An 18854-nucleotide genomic window follows, 5' to 3' on the forward strand; every position below is an offset into this window, starting at 1 on the left:
GAAGGAGCGATATGCTGCCATCCTTTACAGCGCTTACCTGGAATTCCCCTTTTTATTTATGTAAAGGCCTTTGTAAACATTGTTTAAGAAAGGTGTTATACGTCCAAATCTAATCTTGCATGGGAAATAGAGAGAGAGAGAGAGAGAGAGAGAGAGAGAGAGTCTAATCTTGCATGGGAAATAGAGAGAGAGAGAGAGAGAGAGAGAGAGAGAGAGAGAGAGCGCGAGAGTTTGCTTTGCCAAACCCTTTTACCTTTTAGGAACAACAGAACAAATAAAAAGTAATATCCCAATACTTGGTGCAATCATCTGGAGCAGTGCATTCCTGTGTTTACAAACAGTGCCCAAGGCAAAGGTTGACTGTAACAGATATTTCATAAAAATAAAAAATAAAGATACAAAAAGTGGAGCTATTCTTTGAAATATGACTACAACCATTATATGTGATAGAATAACAAAACATTAAAAAACAAGCAACATACACACTGTATCTTAAAGGGGAATAACACTCATTTTCAACATTGAATCATAATCATCAGTCATTAATATACCTAATATATAGCCTACCTAATATACCTTAGAGTTCTTAAATCTGTTTAGCCTAGAACTGGAGGTCACGTGATCAGTGACATAGGGAAGGGGCTACTCTTTGGCCTGCAGAGTAAAATTAGCAACGCATACATACGAGCATGGTCATAAAATGATGAGTCATAAATGAATGTGGAGCTATTTATTCACTGAGCTTATTATTCCATTTTGTCTTTGCTATGCTTAACAATTTGTGATTTATGAAAACAAATGCACATCATAGTGCACTGCACATATGCACTTACTGTCCAAATGGGTAACAAAACAGCATGAATATATGATCACATAAATATTGTGCAGAAAGACCGAAATCAACTTTTGTATGCTAGATGTAGGGATTCAGGCAGAGATAAACTGGCCTGCAGTTGAGCTTCCACAATGCATATACCGTTATTGTTAGTATACCTGCATTGCTGTGTGCCTGTATTAGATAATTATTCAGAAAACAGTAAGAGCTTGGGTAGTATGCAGTTAATCTATTCATAATATGCATATGTATTTAGGATGTCTGTGAGTGTAACAAGCCTAAGGGCCCTAACTTCCGCCTGGGGTAATGTGGCACTAGCAAAAGCACACGTGTCAATCCTATCTTCTGAATGGTATACGCTTTGTGCCCCATTGTCTAAATATGCATGGCGCCTTGCATGGCGCCTATTTAATGCAGAGGGGTGTGTTGGACCTAAAAAGAGGTGTAGTCTGGCGCAACCACTGCTGCTATTTTATGCCCAGAGCTACATACAATTTGCACTCTGCAATCAGATCAGCTAATAGCTGGTTTTGATGCAGAACGCAAATGTGCATTTAAGCATTTAAGCAAGGCGCACATTTTGATTAAGATGCAGGTAGAATAGATACATTACTGCACATCTATACAAAGTGTAGAATGCATTTGTTCTACACTAGACTACATGATATCACTCATCCTATGGCGTGAGCTATTGTGTCGGTCTCTGCTCAATGGACAGTTCTATCTACAATCTATCTAAACTAATATCTAAATCTGTCTAATAATTGTGTGTAGTAGTGGGTATAAAAACGGAAGACAGAAAAGTGAAGACAGAAACGTGAGGACACAAATTGTGGCCGAGCCTCACATACTGAGTGTACCACAGATGATCACCGTATATTGTCCAATGTCAACATATATCGTCCATTATCATTTGACTTTTCCACAGCAGAAATTTGTTGTCTTCTCCTCCAATTCGTAATGTAAATACCAAGCGTACATAACTGAAGCACAGCTTCTCTTAAAGAGAATGGGAATAAAGTTTTAGACACTGTCACTCGGATTGGTTTAATGTAACACACCAAAGACTGCTGTAATTTCCGCGGTCAAATAATGTGTCACCTAGTAAAATTGCATCCACAATGCAAATTGCAACTTGCGGTCTGCACCTTGCGTTGCCAAAAATGGGGCCTCGTACTGCGTTCAGATGGGCAGATGCAAAAATATAAAGATTCACAGCAAATTTCTCGCTTTGTCGTTTGTATCTGTGTTGCTCAAGAGGGTCATTGATGTCGTCAATCGTGCGTCTGTAGTGACGGCTGGCGGGGGAGAAAAAAACAACAACAATCCAGCATGGAGACTCTTTGGACCTAGGAATTATTTGTAGCTTTGAATCTTTGTATCTTTCGTTGCAGCTACAAATATCTGATTTGCTTTGTAGCTTCACGTCGCTGGCTTCAATTTAATTTCACTCTTGGCCAGTGGGTAGTGCCAGAGGAAAAGCCATGGGGTAACCAAAATCAATAGAGTTTATCCTGGAAGAGGTATCTTTGCGTTAAAAGTTCATATTTTGGCTGGCACTAGAGGAAAGGTCATGGGGTCACACATGGGGATCATCTTCCACGGAGCATGAAAGTGTTGAGAAAGTTTCATGGCAATCTGACCATTATATTTTGAGATATCGTGTGTGCAAGTGTACATTTTGGCATAATGAGGCGCATTTTGGCACATGGGGCGATCTAGAGGTCACCAAAATCAATAGAGCTCATCCTTGCTGAACACATACAATCTCATGTCATGTATTGTGTGCCAGCTCTGGATTTCAAGTTCAAGTTCTATTAACGAATTATTGATACTTGATATACTAATGTTTTGGTTTTTATCTTACTGCAATATTATTGGCAAGTTCTTACAAGAGTATAACTCAGAGGATCTATTTGCCTGATTCAATGCATGAGGAATCCAAGCAGGGCCGGATTTAGCCAGCACCACTAGGGTGGGCAGGTAGAATATTAGGGGGGGGGGGGGGGGGCACTCCAGGAGTCTAGCTTCGCTGCTAGTGCTAGGTTTAGCTTTAGCAACAAGAAATCTGCGCATAGTCGGTTGGTTCACTTCAAATTACAAAAGAAAGAGCGATAGAGACATAGAGAATGAAAACACAAAAAAGTAGAAACTATAAAGTACTATAAAGTGCTATGACATGAAATGCAATTCTAGTGCTGTCTACGTAACATGCTATAAGTCTGTATAAAATGCTATCTAAGTCTACATAAAGTGCTATCTAAGGGGCTAGGGCAAGTGCTACGGGCCATGGTGGAGCCTGAAAGGGTGGGTTTCAGACTACGGCGGAAAATTGGGAGTGAGGCTGCCGTTCTGATTGTAATGGGAAGTGCATTCCATAGTTTTGGAGCCAGAGGGGAGAAGAGTTTGGGACGTGTGGAGTGTGGTGCGTTGTCCCGGCCTTTTTTGTGAAGGTACTTCCAGCTTCCCTGCGTTGGCTGATCTGAGTGCGCGGGAGCGTTTGTAGGGTTCGATCATACTTGCAAGATATGGGGGAGCCATACCTTTGGTTGCTTTGAATGCCAGCCTCAGAGTTTTGTATTCTGTGCGGGCAGCGACTGGGAGCCAATGGAGGGAGCGGAGAAGGGGGGAGACGTGTGAGAATTTTGGCTGGTTGAATACCAAGCGAGCTGCAGCATTTTGGATCAGTTGGAGAGGCTTAAGTGCACATGCCGGTAGACCAGTAAGGAGGGAGTTACAATAGTCAAGTTTTGACAAGACTGTTGTCTGGATTAGGAGCTGGGCTTACTCCTAGGTGAGGAACGGTCTGATTTGTCGTATGTTATAGAGTGTAAACCTACAGGATCGAGTGACAGCTGTGATGTGTGTTTTGAACAAGAGCTGACTGTCCAGGACAACACCTGGCTGTTGGGACAGACGTTACCCGTCCTTCCTCTTCGATGTCTCCCTTTTGACTGATAACCTGTCTATTCAAACTCTATAGACGGGCCCGCCCCAAAGTCATTAGTGCAGCTGCGCCCTGTAATCGGTGAAAACTAGAGTTCTCAACAGGCCAGAAAATTAAGGCCCGGCCCTACCTGGGCCCTCATCAAACCCTGTACACTCAAGACACTGCCCCCACTGCCACCCTTAGATCTACATATGGAGCTGACCTGTTCTGACATTCCATAATTATGTTGATCTGACCTCATCAAACCCTGTACACTCAGACACACTCCATATATGGCCATACATAATTCATTCCATATGTTGATTTGACCCCCCATGCCAAAGCGCCAGCACTTGGCCAGCAGTCTGCCGTCACCCAGGCGGATGCGAGGTCACTTCTCGCCCTCAGGGCGTCTTACTGGTGTTATTTCCAGGTCCGTGTACCATTCTTGAAGATAAACACAGATTTACTGTATCCATGTTGTGGATTCCAGTTGCCTTAATATTAGGCATAAATATTAGACTAAAGAATACATCTCCCTCAAGCCATGGTAGAAATCTTGTATGTCATCAGCGTGACTTCAAGTTCTCAATAGGCGCTGTAAATGTACTTCATGAGTCTCAATGGAATAAAATGTAGCCAGGTGCAGGTTTTGCTCAGTTACTTCCACACTCCATTAAGCATTTTTGCAGGCAGTTTAAGCATTAAGGCCATATTCACATGCAGAAAATAAAAAAAGAATAAGAAAAAATGTGCATGTCCCTGGACTCGTAGAGAAGTGGCAAATGGCAGATGGGGATCTAAATTGCCGTGCTGGATCATCAAACATTGTTTTTGGATGTACTGTATGGGGCTTCACGGGATAAAAATCCCTGTCTACAATTTGAAAATCTCTTTACGACTAACATGGAATATTGAGCAGAAATGTTCTGAAGAACTACTGAATTATGAACATAAATAGGTGTATGGATAAACTCTGCACACATGAGTTTGCCTGCGCTGTCTATTCCCCACAGCATTCTGCTGCTTGACCTGCCTCTACATTAATACATACAGTATGGAGCCTTTCTCATGTCAACAATACATTTTTGCTTGCCCTGATCCTATTCTGCCTTCATGCTTCTATAGAGACCAAACTCTGCCATTCCTTAGGTCATGTTTTGACTCGTGTATAACACTGGGGAGTGACTGGAAAGAGTGTCTCCTCCTCATCGCCCATGCTTGGTCCTATAGACCTAGAATATTATGCATAGTTGAAACGCAGTTTTATTGAAAAAACTGCCCCGCAAGCAACGGAAATGACCTTCATTGACCATGGCCAAGGAACTTATTGTATTGCTGCTGGCACGATTCTTGGCCTGTTCAATTGTCAGAGGCAGCATACAAGGGCTGAATACTAATGCAGCAGAAGATAAACATTTAAACCTGAGCCACTGTGACTGTAACCTTGACAGATACTAAATCCAATATGTAGGACAAAAAAGAACAAGTCTTAGACTTCCATGCAATGGAAATTAAGTTCGACAGGGAAATGTATTATGCATGTTAGAATGTTTTCTGTTTTGCAATATACTGTCAGTCATGATGCTGCTTTGTATACCGGTAAGCTTCAATTTCTACTGTAGAAACCTAGGCTTTTCTCCTCATTAAAACCACTTAAACTCTACGTACTTTGCTGACCGGAGTCCCCAGGGGGACTCTACTAGCCCGCCACTTTTTTTCCTATTATGATATGACTAGAATAGTGATGCTATGTGTTCATGTGGTAAGACTCAACTCAAAACAGACGCAAACAATAACCTTCTTCACACTCTCAATGCTTGGTTGTTGTATAGTCATACTATCTCCCAGCAATGGCCAAACATCGTAAAGCTGTAAGTGATAACACAGCTGAGCAAATCCATAGGTACATTTTCTGCAACATAGTGAAGACAGTGATTGAAAATGAAATGCTTACCAAAGTCTCCGGGGACAAAAATGTCATAGACGCAGCTCTGGCCACTGGTGTAATTATGTGGGTAGTTTGGGGACAACACTGTGCCCTCTGATCCTGTGGAGTGACCTCCACAAGGAGCTGAGGGAGTGGGAGAGAAACAGACACACATTATTAAAATACATGGGGAAAGAATGCAATAAAGTAGACAACTCCATTCTAAGTGGCACAACTGCACAGGTAAGCAATACTAGGAAAGGAAGAAAATAAATAAATAAATAAAGGTGAAACGGAAATCTGTCATTGTTGAACATAACTGCTGACTAATATGATTTCATAAGATTGACTTTTGGCATGTGTATGCTTTATTTCAGATAGGTCAGTGTAGTAGAGAGACAGGAAACCAAGCGGAGAAGATACCTGAAATACAGTATAACACGGGGGTCAGATTCGATCCAGAGGCTCTAGGCACCCTGACTAAGGTCACATTCTCACCTAATACTTCAGTAGACTCGATACGAATGGGCGGAGAAGTTGGGATTCTTGCATATTTAATTTGCTGCGGTTTGCCTTCACATTGGCTGTGTCAAGCGCAGCAAGGAAACGCAGCAGGGAATTTTATCAATGTGTTCAATTCATAAACTTTATATACACAGTGAAAGCTATGGTATTAAAATTATACTCATAACGTGCATGTTTCGTGCCGTCTGGGACTGGACGTCTCTCTCTCTCTCACTCTCCACACGCACTGTTCCTTTGGGCATAGAGGCACAGCGCGCTCAGCGCACTGAGCACAGACAGAAAAAGTCCCCACACAGTGACAGCACTCCATGTTTACGGCACGCACAAACAGACAGACAGAATATTCTGTAGGCTACACTGCAGTGTTTTTATGTGTTTCCTTAAGCAATTGATTAATGTACTCGTCCTCATTTCGACCAGGGCTTCGATCTCCTCATTCTAGATAGACCACATCTATCTATCCACGGTAACGGGACATCTTTGCGCTGCGTAAAATATGCCTTCTCCGTCTCCAACTGTGTTTAGCTCCTCACCCGCCACATTGTTTGCTTAATTTCCTTTATTTGCTGCGGATTGCATTCCCACCTGCACCGAATCATAATCAAGTGCGATTGGAAGCGAAGCAAAACCCCCGTTTTTGGTCGAAGTAGAATGCGGTTCTTTGATGCGCATTAGGATTCGAATGAGGCTTCACACCTGCCAAACGAAGCGCACTTTCCGAACAATACGCAGCAGGATTCATTTTAATGAATAAAGCTTTCTGGTGTGAAATGAATGTCACCTAATACTAATTAGTGATACTACAGAAACTGAAAGGTTATTTTGGCCTTCAGACAAAGTAAAAAAACACTATTAATCAACAAAACATACAGAAGGAAGCAATCTTGAACATTCCACAGGCCTGCCAATGAAATAACAATAATAACAAGCAGCGGTGTGCTTTCCAACTGTTGACAACTTCAAATGAAAAGGTCTTACAATCAGCAGGGGACCCCATTATCATCTGAATTGCTCAAACTAAGGAATTGATGTTTAAAATAATAATAGTGAAGGCTGTGCATTCGTGGCAAAATATGCACAACAATGTCTTGCAATGTTGTGTGCACTGCAGAAGTATGTGTTGATTAAGTCTCAGTGTTCAATGGGGACTGTGTGTGTGTGTGTGTGTGTGTGTGTGTGTGTGTGTGTGTGTGTGGTCTGTAAGTGCGTGGGGATATCTTCTGTTCCTCTGTCATGCATCTCAAAAACCTTCCTCTGTGCCCTCACACGCGCTTGCATCAGCACTGATTCATTCAGTCATCCGTGGTCCATCCTACAGCTGCATCATATCCAGGCGCATTACAGTATCTTAAGCCGCTAATGATGTAGCTAATTTGCAGAGCCTCTTAATGCAGTCGCCTCAGACCTCACGGACCGAGCCAGCAGGTGGGGGAGTCTCAACTGTAAACAAACACACTCTCATTTGTTGGAGTGAAGCTGTCACCAGCTGCTCCGAACCCCATGTGGCTAACACAATGCACTTGTCACACCATTCCACCGAGTGGCGGGGGAGGAGGCACAGGGGCGAGCAGAGGCTGTAATGTTGAGATTGATAAACAATTAATCTAAGTTTGGTTGTTGGAGCCGCACAAGGCATGTAATCAAACATCTGTGGTGACAGGCAAGCAGGAATTCAATCCAGACTGATCTGTCAAACCTTCCGTGACGTAGTGCTGTGTGAGAAAGGTGCACACTGCACACCGTGAGATCATCAACCTGCCAGCTATAAAAACTTCAAAGCCTTATTTCATACTTTGTTGTACAATGGTGTCTCATCTAAAAAAAAAGTCAGTCTACAAACTCACAACACGTTGTAATGTGCTATGAGCTTGTAGATGGACCCTTTGTTGTGCCATTGTCAACATATGGAATGTCAGAACAGGTCAGCTCCATATATGGAGATCTAAGGGTTTGAGGTCAGATCTAGGTGATCATCCAGTCTTCTCCATGACGGCCATATACAGTATATTGGCATGACGTGTCATGAGGCGTGAGGGACTGATGGCCATATATGGTGGCGTGACTGACGGATCGACAAAATACGGGTTTTCATATTCATTACCAAACCTTTTTGGCCGTGTTCCCCCTGTTACCTCCTGACCTAGCTGACGCACCCCCCTACATGGAAATAAAATTGGCATAAGCTATATATTTCCTATATAACACATATGCACATATATGAACCTGAATATGGCATATATACTGTATGCAGCATAGTCTATATTCTGCATATACTTGCCATATATTGGCATAATAGTTAATATATTTATAATAAAAGTTAAAACCATAGCACCACCATTAGCCACACCTAGAAGGCGCTCGCGCACCACAAGGGGTGCACGCACCACAGTTTGGGAACCACTGGTCTATACTAATAAGTTAATGGAATACGTTGGACATATCCAACTTATCAGAGGTACTGGTACAGTACAGATGGAATTCTCTTCATTTTTGGTACTGCAAACAAACACTGGATTCAATTTCTCAGAACCTGAGATGTACAATGGTGACTTTGGCGTGATATTTACATTACTGTGTTTTCAACTGACATTGGGTGAATGGAACTGTTAAACCCCCCAACACAGCATGCCCTTTCAATGGGGCAGCAGCACAAGCCTGTCTTAAACCTTTAGCTTGCCACGTCACCAAATCAAGGCTGAGAGTATAACCCAAATGTTTAAAAGAACATTTCCATCTTTAGAGCCCCAAGATTATTATATAAGGTAAGGTATTTTATTTATAAAGCGCATTTCAAAACAAATGTCACAAGGTGCTGTACAATAAATAAAATGAAATAAAACAAGAGCAACACATAGATCAACAATAAAACGAAAACACAATGACAGAGTAATAATACAAAAAAGAAATATATACCGTATATAAACATGCATTACCATATAGACAATATTACAGACAAAAGTGCTTTTGAAACAAATGGGTTTTTAGCAGCTCTTTAAATGTCTCGACAGATTCTGCCCTCCTTAGGGAAAGGGGTAATTAATTCCATAGGGAAGGGGCTACAACTTCAAAAGCTCTATCGCCTTTTGTTCTTAGTCTTGTATTAGGAACTTTGAGCAGGTCTTTACCTGAAGACCTCAGAGTTCTCACATTTGATATGGGGAATAATAGTTCACTTATGTACATGGGAGACAGCCCATGGAGAGCTTTAAAAGTGATTAATACAAATTTAAAAACTATTCTGCAGTCAATTGGAAGCCAGTGTAAAGCAGCAAGCACAGGGGTGATATGAGACCTTCTAAAAGTGTTCGTTAAAAGTCTGGCAGCTGTATTCTGCACCAACTGGAGGCGATGTATTGAAGAGCGACTGAGGGTAGTAAATAATGAGTTACAATAGTCCAGCCGGGAAGAAATAAAAGCATGAATGAGTTGTTCCAGATCTCGAGGGGTTAAAAGCGATTTGATTTTGGAAATGTTTCTTAGCTGAAAGAAACAGGTTTGAACCACTTTTTTAATATGTGGCTCGAAATTAATTTGCTGCAAATAACACTCCTAGGTTTTTTTTTAACTTTTGTGAAGTGTGCTGATGAAGGACCCAGGGACTGCTTTATGTCATTGCATATAGTATCTGGGCCTATGATAAGGACTTCAGTTTTGTCCGGGTTTACTTGGAGAAAACTTTCTGCCATCCAGTCTTTAATGGAAGACAGATAATTTTTTTAAATAGACAATTTGCTATGATCAGAGCGTGGGTGTCATCAGCATAACAGTGGTAAGACACATGATTAAAATGACTGATTAAAACACCAAGTGGGACCAAGAAATGAACCTTGGGGCACGCCATGTTTTAACTGTGCAGAGGAAGAGACATGATCATTTATGGCCACAGCAGAACTCCTTTAGTAGTAGTGCAAACATTGTAAATATGTACCTACTGTACTGTATATCAGTAGGATTCATCCTTTGGGGAACACGAATGTGATCAACAACATCCGTGGCAATCCAGAGAGGTTTTTCAGGTATAGTGTTTGGGACCAGAATGCAATGAGGTTGCAATAACAATAGCACACATACTCCCAGATGTGTGTGGGTTCCTGCAAGTCCCCATGCAGTTGCAAATGAGCACTGCAGGGTTCTTAATCAACATGGCTTAGATTAAATTCTTCAGAGCACAAACATGATGTACTGTAGAACCACTTGAAGAACGAGGACGCCATTGTCATGTAAAGACTGTAGTTCACCTGTTCAATATCTTTTCTCCTCAACAGTGTGATCATGAATCCATATCAAATCTGAACTAGCCTTTCATGTTATCTGGCCGCTAAACTTTGTTTGATTTGTATGCCATTACAATGCACTGTCCATATCACACTGTAGGTCATGATACATTTGTGCTCAAGTAAATGCAATGCATGCTCTCTTTTGATATTTTTCCATATTACCCCCAATTTAGTCATTGCTAATACTCTATATAGTCCCTTTCAATACAAACAGTCAATATCTGTTGTCTGGTGTATAGACAACCACGTCTCCTCCAATACACATGCAGTCGCCAGCCGCTCCTTTTCACCTGAAACTAGGTTTCACCAGGAGGCCATAACATGTGTGGAAAAACATGGTAGGCCTATACCTTATAATTCCACACATGATAATATATCTCCTGATTGTAATAAGATGTCAACAATCTCCGGTAGCATTCATATGTTCTGGCTTTGCCCCTCTATACACAACTATTGGACTGAGATCTTTCATTCCATATCGGAAATAGTGGGGCAAAGAGTGGAGCCTGGGTGCTCTGTTTGGGGTTTTCTCCTTACTGCCCTCGCTCTCTAAATTGGAAAAGGATGTTTTAGCTTTGGTCACTGCTAGGAGATTAATTTTGATGCATTAGAAATCCCCTACTTACCTATCACTCACTGGATAAGAGATATCTTGTACCGTCTAAATCTAGAAAAGATTAGGTTCTCAAGTGGCTCCTCCAATAAGTTTAGGAAGGTATGGAGTCCATTATTTCAATTTGTCCAGAATTGAAATCCATCCCTGATAGAGTAGCCTATACGTCAGGTCTGGTGGAGCGTTTATGTGACGGGCTTGCTGTGGTGGGGGTGCTGTGTTGTTATGCAGATTATAGATTTGTCATGGACATGTTTGACTGATGTTGTTTCAGTCTGTCTGAAACAACAGATCTGTCTCTGTTTATCTGTTTCATTCATTCATGCAGGCCAAAACGTTCATTATTGTCGTCATTATTGTATGTCGGTGTTTTATGGTAGTTGTATTTATACAACGTAGTTTCAGTGGAGACCACCCTCTGCTTAACACTGCCACTCTGTTCTCCATCACCTCCCGCCTTCACTCAACTGGCCACTCCGCATTCACAATCACCCGTATCCACTACACTTGCCTCCTCTCACCACAGCCAATCCTGGTGGAATCACCACAACCACTCACAGTCACAACCCAAACATGGGTTGTGACTGTGAGTACTGTGCTTGTAGATCGGCCATTTTTGCTATTCTTCAAAAGTGCTATCCTCCTCCACCCCAACCTCCTCCTTCCGCCTCGATTCTCTAAGAATCCAGGGGGGCAGTGACGGAGCAGAGATGACCAACCGCTCATTCCGAGTAGAGCAAAGATGGCTGTCCAATCCAGAGACTACGCCCCCACCCTGAGTCTCGCCCTACCATGGGTTCCTCACTCCATTCCACATTCATCTCATTATGTTTCAATAAACTGTTAAACTTAAGTAGAGGTGTGGTCTCTTACTAGTGAAAACTACAGTAAATAAAACACTGGAGCTGAGCTGTTGTGTGGACTTCCTCTTCTTCTACATCATTCATTCAACCTGTATTTCCTCCTGTATGTTTTGAGTTTGTAGGTGTTAATGTAATTATTATTAACACATTTATAATACTGGCAGCAGTGTCACAGTGTGATCTCACTTTCTCAGCTTGTATTAATCAGAGTGTTAATTTGTGCAACTTGTAGTATGACTGATGATTATCATACCAAAACGGATTTAAATGACTAACTGGTGCAAGTGGTGTCGTGAATGAGTTGTCAAAATTTTGCTATTAATTATGCTATTGACTAATTGCTTTCATACCAAACAAAGTTTTAATCAGCCAATAATTGAATATGGGTTATTGGAGATTGTAAGTGTACGGCAGTCAAATAGCCCTCTCAGACTACGGCTCCAGAATACTATTAATCATGGTGTACATGCGATGATAATAAGTGGTGTGCATCTTTCTATTACAAGGCAATCCGATACGTATCTAGATAGATACGATACAATTCAGGGACGATATTGCGTATGATGCGTTCTCCTACAGTATGATGCGTTCTACTACAGTTCTTAACATTTGTTTAATGTACACATTCGTTTTCCACTGTGAATTAAAATAAACCAATTCTATAAAGGTGATTATCAATTGGATACATTATGGCTATATGATATGGACAAAATGTCATATATCAATGCAGCCAGTCCACACAGAAGAAGCTCACACGTAAAGTTAGAACGCATGATCCAGACATGTACAGTATAACTTGCATTATTTGTTCACTACACAGTATGTCTTTTAGTTTGGATTAACCAATTATCTCCCAGCATAACTCAGTAACTGTAGTTATACCTATGCATACGCAATCACACGCACGCACGCACATACATTTGCAGACGGCACATTTAAACTTAAATGGTACATTTAAATATGTATCTGAAAACATTGAGGCGAGAAATAAGCAATGCAGTAACAAAAGTGTCTCATCACTGCCTCTCTCTCACTGCCTCGCTCTGCATGACGAGACACAAACAGCTGTGCTACAGGCTGTGGGTGTAGATCCCACCGGTCCAAAAACCCTAGGGCATAAAACCCTAGGGCATAGGCGACCTCAGCTAAGTTTCACCCGTTTCAATTGAACCGGGTCCCACCCTCACAGTGCATGTTGTCACTCACAGAAAGCTGCCCAATAGACAGTGAAAAGCTGCCAGACTTAAATCGTATTCATTCACATAACTCATTACTTATCAATTGTCTCAAATAAAGCCTGTATCAACAGAATATATCAGTCATAGATAGACGTGTTTTGATGTGTTCAACATAGATTCATCTTTGCCCATATATAACAGACAGAAGTGCAGACGTAGCTTATCATATTCTAATAAGAAACAGTCTATCATGTGAAGTAAATGGCTCATGTACCCACAGACTTGAGTCAAATGCACACCATGGATAACGTGCTCGTCAATGCCATTGACAGCGCAGTGCAAATCTTCATAGAAACTGAATAGAATGCGTTTGTCATCCTGTGGAATGAAACCTTGCGTTCATTGGCCAATGGCCATAATTCCACCCTACATGAACCAAATAATGTAAACTTTCTTGGTCTGGCAGGGCTGCATGTCGAGTTTAACACAGACATGAGCAAACAGGTCAGAAAAAGACTGCAATTGGTTAAGGCACAACACGCCTCCCATTTCAGAGGAAAACAAAAACAAATTATGACATCTTTAAGGCAGGAAATTGGGTTATGCATGGAAGACGGATTGCGCATTTACTGTAGATACGTTGTGTTCACCTGCTTACAACGACAGATTACATGAGAGCATACATTCTATCTGCCACACCAATTCCCCTTTTTGCAATTTCCTCCGATTTTGCTAATTATAATTACAACATTTTTGTAAGAAATAACCACCTTGAAATCTCTTTACCCAATTTGTGTTGCATTGTGTGAAATCTTGTATCTTGAAACATGGAACATTACAGTATCTCTCCCCCCAACTAGCTACTATACTTAGCTCTCAGATCTCTATAATGCAGGTCAGAATGTACCAGTTCATGATGTATTGCTGTTGGTTTAAATTAGCCATTGAAGCCTGATTTATACTTAATAGCTGGCAGTGCATTGCACCAAAAATAGCAGATCTACAAGCTAGATTGGCTGTTTTCGGTGTGCGACGCAACCAAGTACAACTCAAGCTTTAAGAGAGTTGAAATCCCTAGCAAAGTGACAGTGTTGTCCCTCACCTTGACAGCTGGGTTTGGTCCTGTCCCACTCAGGTCTCTTGCTGTTGCCCATGATGCATGTCAGAGTGGAGTGCCCCTCCAGCAGGTAGCCAGGCTCACAGTGGAATGTCACCATGGACCCCAGTTTGTAGTCTGCCCCGATTCTAGTGCCATTCATCACATTCCCTGGATCAAAACATGCTTCCCGCAGTTTCGCTGCCAAAGGAAAGAACAAAGAGTTTAGGACCTCCAATGATCCAAGAAGAGTGGCCTTCAAATTTCAAGGATGAAAAAGAAAAGTGTAACAAAATTGAGCTAGCCTGGTAAAACCACTCCCCCTGCTGGACATCATTTGCATTCTGCCAGAAGGGAGTCTGGTGTCTCTCGAGCAGAGACGATGTACTCCGGAACAAATCAGACCCGGAGCGATATGCAGCCGTATGCGGCCGCTAGAGGCGGGATCAACGTGAGACTGATGACATATTGTAGCTATGCCACAGCACAAATGTAAACACAACCTAACAAGACTACAAATTATTATGGAGATATCAGATTGTTGTCCCTGCTTGAGAGATCCCAGATGCAGGCAGGAGGAGACATTAGTTGCATAACATCCTTCCAATTGCAAATTTTCGCATGCATATACAACACACATCCAACTAAATCCCACTGCAACATCAGAACCGATTTCAGTCATCCATACACATAATCTTTTGCATTATAATGCACGGCAGAATCCCACTTGAGAGACAGACCCCACAACTACCTTTGTATTCCAAGTGAAAGCCAGTGTAGCTCACTGAGCCATCACTACGGAACGCCAAGTGCATAAAGTTGGAAGTGCTCTCAATCTTCTCTGGAAGTTTGCTGTCTTGAAAGCTACCAATTAGATGACTGTTGCTGTCTGGCCCATCGTAGATGTACAGGAAGTCATAGTTGGGCTCAATGCTAAAGCTGTGGTAAACAAAACAAAATGAACAAACAAGTTATTGTGCTCAGTCTTCTCAGATTGCGCAAGAGGTTTAGACTGTAAGATTCAAAGACTACAGTATTTGTCATGTACAGTATGCCTGAGACTACAGTATTTGTCACGTATGCCTGAGCAGTGAAATGTTGGTGAGGCAGACTCCAGAATGTGCAAACCATGCATTACTTAAGCAATATTACACTCGAGGGTGTGGTTTAACGTGATTATTTCCACGACAGTGATGCGGTAAGGAACGAGACGAAGTCGAGTCCCGCAAGCATCACTGAAGTGGCAATAATCACATTAAACCACACCCTTGAGTGTAATATTGCAATTATACAACAGTTACCCTTAAAACTAAGAAAATCGCTTATTTATTTATTTTAATGACAGATGTAGTCACTACGACCACAAATGTCCCAAGAAACTAGCTAGCTAGTTAGAAACTAGCTAACCGAGTTTGCTAGCGCTCTGGGAAAACACTGTGCAACGGTTCAGTTACACCTCGGTTCGGTTCGTACTTCGGTATGGGGGCCACGGTTTCGGTACAGTAAAAAAAAAAAATCACACCTGTGTAAAGTGAGTGCAACTCTGTGTGGGGGTTTCCGGGGGGGGGGGGCAGGAATGCGCCCAGGGTGCCGGGCCGGTTCCGAACTGCCGCCCCGTGTCCGAAACGGTTGAGAAATGACAGAGTTACTGTGTGCCGGTCCCTCTACTGTACTGTACTGGCACACACGAAATCATCATATACAGTTAATATGGGCATGTGTTTGTGTGTGTGTGTGTGTTAGGTTGCACACAGGTGGTGAAAAACAACCATGCTGTTTTCATGCTCATACCCAGCCAGCCAGGCAGGCACCCACACACATAAGTCCAAGGGACTGGCTTGCACCACTCAAAAAGTTTATTTATAGCATTATCTTTTATTCTTTTTTTAGCATATATTATTTTATTAGGTATTTTTGCCTTTTCATTATTTAAAGGGGGGAAAAAAACTTATATTGCTATTTTAATGTGCCTCATCATTATGTTCAAGGGAAAAAATAATGCACCTATGCGCTCACACGTGGTGCAGACTCCACATGCAGGGAGGAGAGGAGAGCTCCCTGGGAAGGGGAGGAATTCACAGCAGAGTGCCGTGTCGCACAGAAACATTTACAAAAGTTTACAATAAAGATCTCTGCATGAGATATTATGCTTATATTATTAGAAGAAGGGTTTCTATCTACAGTCATGGATTGGACATAGAGTATTTTGTTGGGACTTTTCAGACGGAATATTCTTATCCTGCTCCGGGTGGACAGAGCAACAACAACGAGTTGTTTTTGCTCTCTCTCTCCCTTTTTAGCACTCAAACAGCGAGTGCAGATGCAGAAGCAGATCTGAACAAGACGGTGCTTAGAAGACTGTTGATTCGAGGTTACTCCGCTGTGTGTGTCTCTGTGTATGACGATCAATAATTATTCCACCGAGTGGTCTTTGCGAGGGCTGGATTCTCCTCATCATGCCGTCTCTCTCTCTCTCTCTCTCTCTGTGTGTGTGTGTGTAGGGGGTGGGCCGACAGAGTGCTACACTTCTGTGACCGAAAGAGTGCTAGACTTCTTAGTAGGACGGTGTGTGACCGATAGAGTGCTAGACTTCTAAGTAGGACGGTGTGTGACCGAGAAATACATTCTTCGCAGCTGTAAGAAATGAATTAATGCAAACCGAAAAAGCGCGGTTCATTAGAGCGCATTGAACCGTGTATGCAGAACCGAACGGTTCGGTTTTCGGTTGAAAACCGCTGCACCCCTAGAAAACAGAGCAGCTGAATTCTTTGTTTTGATTAGGTGGTGAATGGTGCTGGTTTGAATAATAATAATAATGAGGCAGAGGCATTTAAAATTTTACTTTTTTGCAGATGGATTCCAAGATTGTATATTATAAAGTGATAAAGGGACGCTCGGGTGGCGCAGTGGTAAAGTGCCTGCCCACCACCGCAGAGTCTGGGAGATTTGAGGGAAGCCAGGCTGGGAGGATGATCACCGTACTCCGTACTGGGGCTGTACCTGTGAGCAGGGAGTGTTGCGTGGGAGGAGCCGGACGAAGGCTCTACATTTTCTTGGGGGGGGGGGGTGAGCGAGTAGGATACAGCAGTGACAATGTGTGTGGGGAGAAATGTATTCACTAAAACTATTACTTTACTACTATGTATTACTTTACTACTAAAATTGGGGCGAACAGGGAGTAAAAGGCAAAAATATAATATTACTCAAGTAATAAAGTGTAATCTAAAAACCTAATAATTTTGGTGAGTAACCAATACCATAGACTAATAGGATATTATTATTATATTAGGATTTTCTTTTTTGCATAGCATGCACCACAGTGCTGTAGCAGTGAGTCATGCCAGGCGATTTGCTTTGCCCCTCCAGACAAAGATAAAGAACATAACAAAAAAAGTATCTCTCCCAAGAGGTATAAAGAGATTAAATTGTTGTGACACCGCAGTAGCACAAAATCTTCCCAGAAGGCAATGGCTATGCAGTGTGAAAAGATCGTTTCATATTGTAGTGCTGTATATCAAATCACATACTGCAGTGACAGAGAGAGAGAGAGAGAGAGAGAGAGAGAGAGAGAGAGAGAGAGCATTTGTTTTCAAAATAATGAGCTTGGTTTATGACAGAAATGTAAATAGCTTGGAGATAATTGCATTTGAGTTGAATCAAGGCAACTCCAATTTACAATCATAACTATATCCTTTCATTTTGCACTCCCATGAGAGAAAGCAGTGTTGTTCTAACTCTATTAGGCTAGGCTGCGCTCACACATAAGAGACAGGGGTGTCTTCTCTGTGTCTCCTGTCTCCTCTGTGTCAGACAGCTCGCAATTCATTTGCAATGGGAGTTGCGTGGTACAGTATTTACGACAGGGACAGGGTTGTCTCGTCAAAACCAAGTGATTCCCATTGAAAATGTATTGCGAGCTGTCCGACACACAGAGGAGACAGGAGACACAGAGAAGACACTCTCTTATGTGTGACCAGAGCCTCAGCGATTTGAAGGACCATGTCTGAAAAGATACATGCTGCATTTCTCTTCATCACATCAAGAAGAAGGAGCAAGAGAAGGGTGTGCAGTTAACACAACTGCACCCTTTCCACACACCCCAAAAAGAGTTGACCATGAATTTTATGTTCTTCAAAAGTCACTCATAGGGAGGGCAGCCCATAAAAGGTGCACTCAGGCCTGTCTGTGTGCCAGCACTGGCAGAGTGGCAGCCATGGTGCTGAGCATTCAGATTGAAATTAATAATGTAAAGCAAATTAGTATCATTCAGCATAGGACATCGTGTGGGCTCTTACACAATTCTTTTTTTCCCTCCACATCTCAGTGGAAGTTGAAGGAAGGCTATCTCTTGACTCAATGGTCATGAGCAATGCTGCCTTTTCCTCTATCACAGCACACACCTGGACACTATTGTAATTCTGGCCCTCTGCATTTGGCCAGCTCTACTAAATACTTAAGAGTTTATAGCCGGTTCCACCACAGAAATCGGACGATTCTGTGACCCAAGCAAAAGTTCTGCACATGTACTGAGAAGTGTACTTAAGCTTATGGTTTGAGGAACACTACTGAATCATACGTTACTTTGAAGTATACAACAACATACTCAGA

At 42.1% G+C, this 18854-nt stretch overlaps 2 protein-coding genes across 3 annotated transcripts in view; both read right to left on the bottom strand.

Moving 5' to 3' along the window:
• The window catches only part of cmc1 (C-x(9)-C motif containing 1), a 307618-nt gene extending 307151 nt beyond the window's left edge, over positions 1-467 (bottom strand). For both annotated transcript variants that reach the window (XM_080768694.1, XM_080768692.1), the window contains exon 1: positions 456-467. The gene's annotated coding sequence lies outside the window, so the exon portion shown is untranslated. The remainder of the gene's footprint in view (positions 1-455) is intronic.
• The window catches only part of LOC308318953 (CUB and sushi domain-containing protein 3-like), a gene marked incomplete at its 5' end in the record, with an annotated part of 301597 nt that overhangs the window by 155720 nt on the left and 127023 nt on the right, over positions 1-18854 (bottom strand). Inside the window, 3 exons of the mRNA XM_080768691.1 lie at positions 5722-5838; positions 14253-14447; positions 14998-15185. Of these exons, the coding sequence (XP_080624817.1) occupies positions 5722-5838; positions 14253-14447; positions 14998-15185 (500 nt within the window). The remainder of the gene's footprint in view (positions 1-5721; positions 5839-14252; positions 14448-14997; positions 15186-18854) is intronic.

Source organism: Protomyctophum bolini, assembly GCF_963924005.1.
Source record: "Protomyctophum bolini genome assembly, chromosome: 7".
Classification (NCBI taxonomy): domain Eukaryota; kingdom Metazoa; phylum Chordata; class Actinopteri; order Myctophiformes; family Myctophidae; genus Protomyctophum; species Protomyctophum bolini.